At 41.2% G+C, this 3,737-nt stretch overlaps 1 protein-coding gene across 1 annotated transcript; it reads right to left on the bottom strand.

Annotated features, from left to right (window-relative positions):
* Nucleotides 1-123: 123 nt before the first annotated feature.
* Nucleotides 124-3,228, bottom strand: LOC104947404 (tubulin beta-1 chain-like; the record flags this gene model as incomplete). Its single annotated transcript, XM_010773401.1, is given in 4 exon segments — nucleotides 124-368; nucleotides 1,549-1,659; nucleotides 2,759-2,867; nucleotides 3,074-3,228. Coding segments are annotated over 4 exon segments (522 nt in total), but the record flags the coding sequence as incomplete, so codon positions are not given.
* Between the last annotated feature and the right edge of the window lie 509 nt (nucleotides 3,229-3,737).

The raw sequence follows: 3,737 nt of genomic DNA, 5'->3' as shown, positions 1-3,737 counted from the left end.
GTGGTTTTATGGATGTTGTAATTGATACAAGAACAGAATAAAGACCGGAATTACATGTAGGAAGAGGGAGGGGGGCTGGAGTTTCCAAAGTCTGTGTCAACACCTCGTATGTTGCGGTTGGACCTTGGGGGAAGGCACCACGCTGAAAGTGTTCATGATGCGGTCTGGATACTCCTCTCGGATTTTGCTGATGAGCAGCGTGCCCATGCCCGAGCCGGTTCCTCCACCCAGGGAGTGTGTGAGCTGGAAGCCCTGCAGGCAGTCGCAGCTCTCCGCCTCCTTCCTCACCACATCCAGGACCGAGTCCACCAGCTCGGCTCCCTCAGTGTAGTGACCCTTTGCCCAGTTATTACCAGCTCCACTCTGGCCTGTGTCACATGCAAACACACAACTCTTATCAAAGCTGTGACATCAACACATCCTAGGTCTACATTAAAATAGGACTTAAACTTAATTGGTCAAATGTTAAAGAGTGAAGAGTAGGGATGGGTATCGAGAACGGGTACTAAGTCATTACCGGTACCTGATTGGACGGTATTGGTATACCGTTAAGCCGCTGGATAAACAGTGCTGCTATCGGCATATGAATTACGCTACAATTCTGGTTGGTTCGGAACCCTCATCCCGTGTGACGTATCCGGTTGGATTACCACTCTGATTGGCCACTCGTCATCTCTCCTAACAGCGCTCTTATTATTGTGAGACTCCCAGGGGCAGACGCAACATCTTGCAAGAAACAGCGTCTCAAGGCTTCTTAACATTTAACAACCTATTAATGATGCACACCCACTTAATGGGAAGAAACTCAGCTAAGAGACGATATTAACCATTTTACCTACACGGAACAGAATTCCAACACCAAGAGTCTAAATCAACACTTAGCAAAACGGCTGCTTTAGCATATAACTGGCAAAAGCTTCCGGTTTAGGAGGTGCGCACGCAGCGTCTCGTTCTAACCGAATAATGGTCATGTTTACATGGATTTATGAACTGCCCCTAATTACCACCCCCCTTCCAGAGACACATTGTCAAACACTCATACCTGCTTGGTATGATATTGAAAAAAGTTACATTAAATTAAAAAAAATTGCAATAAAATTAGTGTTGTTTAATCTTCACATCTTGTAATCATGTCTATAATTTTGAGCACCAAATTGTTGAAAAGTATAGATAAGAGTATTGAAAAATACCGGTATCGAATCGATAAAATCCTAACGAGCCCATCCCTAGTGAAGAGTGACTGTAGATCAGGGCTGCACAATATGCGGAAAACATACAATGGCATGGCTTTATGTAAAACTTAATAAATGTAAGTAAAATAATTAAGCAGCAATAACAGAAATATGATAACTGCATTTGAAAATGCAACTGTCTGAACTCATTCAAAAATACTTAAATGCAACAATTCAGCCTTTCACAATGTGTATATCGCACAAGACGACAAATTATTTTTTGGAATATATTGTTCAGCCCTAATCCAGTTGCTTAATCACAGTATGGCAACTTCAATAACCAAAGTTAAAACACAAGACATTTTCATATTCTCACCAAAGACAAAGTTGTCTGGTCTAAAGATCTGGCCGAAGGGACCGGACCTCACCGAGTCCATCGTACCGGGCTCCAAGTCCACCAGCACGGCCCTGGGGACATACTTCCCACCTGGTGATTCAAACAAAAGAAGACGTTATTTATATTAACCATTTTTTTTTTTTCTTTCTTAATCGCTGCATTATAATTACTCAAGCAAAACCATGTTTATCTTTTTTCATCAAAGACTTTGCTTTCTTTAAAGTATGACCAAACACAGTAAAAAGCATATTGTACGCTCAATTATATTTTATAATAGTTTGTCTGGCATGTTAATACAATCCAGTCTTCTTACAGCACAAGGTTAACCAGGGGTTAAATTGGCATTGTCTATGTGTGGTGGTGGGGGGGCTCTGTGTCGAGGTGCGGGCGTGGTCGCACATCACAATCTGCTACTGTATCAAATGCGCACATTGATGCCACCAAATGAGACAATAAAAATAGTATTACAAATAGGGCCATCTTTCCAATAGTGGCATTCAACTTGAATTAATATACATATTATTAATATATACACAAAAATGTGTGCGTGCTTTGTATTGGTCGGCGTAGCTTAAAAATATTTATTCGGAAATCTCAGAATTTACAGTATGATGTAAATCTCACGATGCACAATTTGATCATAACCACATTCGGTGTTATTATGACTGATCATAACTCAGCTTTAAGCACAGGCATACATATAGCATGGTGTAAGACACGGGCTCCGTGTTACCAGACGGGTTTGGCGCAGAGCCTTTGCACCACCCGCCCTCAGCGGAGTCTGGGCGGTGCTGCAGCTCCAACGCAGATACACACGTTCACCAAGACCGATTTTAAAATAAAGTCAACACATATTGACCCTAAATATAGTATAGTTAAGAACGAGAAACGTTTTTACAAATCTTTTTTTGATATCTTTTGACATCGGTACGGGGGTGATGACGTCAGAGCATCGCCCTATTTTGCCGGGCTCAGCCTCGGCCCAATTTAACCCCTTGTTACACCTAATATATAATAATACAAAATAACCGAAGTGACTGGCTAAAATATGTCGAAAGAATATTATAATAAGTTAAAGCTGTATTGTTGTTTAGGAAATTATAATTATCTTGACGTTTTGTTGACTTGTTGCCGTATCCTAGAAACGGTGGCGCTAGCAACAGTAGCTAGGAGCTAAAGCAAAGCTAACCTGAAGCCTCATTGTAATAGACGTTGATGCGATCCAGCTGCAGGTCGCTGTCCCCCTGGTATGAGCCGGTCGGGTCGATGCCATGTTCGTCGCTTATGACTTCCCAAAACTAGAAGAGAATAAAACACAACAACGGTCAAATTACCTGCTAACTAGCATGACTTAGCTTAACGATTCGAACAGGTTGAACCCGTAGGTAGCTTTCATTAGCATTGCTGCTAAGTAGGCTAATCAACCCGCCCAAACGAACATTAACATTCAAGAACTTAATGAATGAGTTAATGATTCAAATGTAAATCTAGACTACTCTCTTACCTTAGCTCCAATTTGATTTCCACATTGGCCTGCCTGCAGATGCACGATTTCCCTCATTTTGGTTGAATTCAAAATGTCCAACCGACCGATAAAGACAAAGGTTTGAATGTGTACTGATCGTACTGATGCAGCTACGAACTAACCAGAGAAGATGGGAGTGCTGCTGCCAACCGTTACCCGATTAACGGGATTGGTCCAAATTCATGTCACTCAGCCTCAGCAGACATCTTATTGGTCAAAAAAACTTAAGGGGGTGTCAATTGCGGTTTGCATACAATTTGTAGGTGCCTTTACCGCCACCTTCTGGAATGGAGTGTAGATGAGCACTGTAAAACCTAAAATCCTACATTATAATCCTTGTCCATTTTTAAGACCTAAATACTGCCCTGTAGGCCTACGCCACATCCCCTGAACTCCGTCGCAAAAATATATATTTAATTCTATGTGGTTTCTGTTCAGTACTTGCTTCAGTTCTTAGAAATTGTAAAAAAAAACGTCAGCAATTGTTTTGTCATTGCTAGCTTGCGACAATATTCACATTTGTCGTATTTTTTTTCCACTATGTGCTATTATTCCCTGACCAATCTCATTCGGATAATGATGTCCTCTTTTTTTTGTGATGTGTTGACTTCTCTTGTTTCTCCAACTTACCTGTAAACATTAT

This window comes from Notothenia coriiceps, unplaced genomic scaffold (assembly GCF_000735185.1).
Source record: "Notothenia coriiceps isolate Sejong01 unplaced genomic scaffold, NC01 NC01_scaffold00012568, whole genome shotgun sequence".
Classification (NCBI taxonomy): Eukaryota; Metazoa; Chordata; class Actinopteri; order Perciformes; family Nototheniidae; genus Notothenia; species Notothenia coriiceps.
This window is presented reverse-complemented; position numbering and strand designations above follow the sequence as displayed.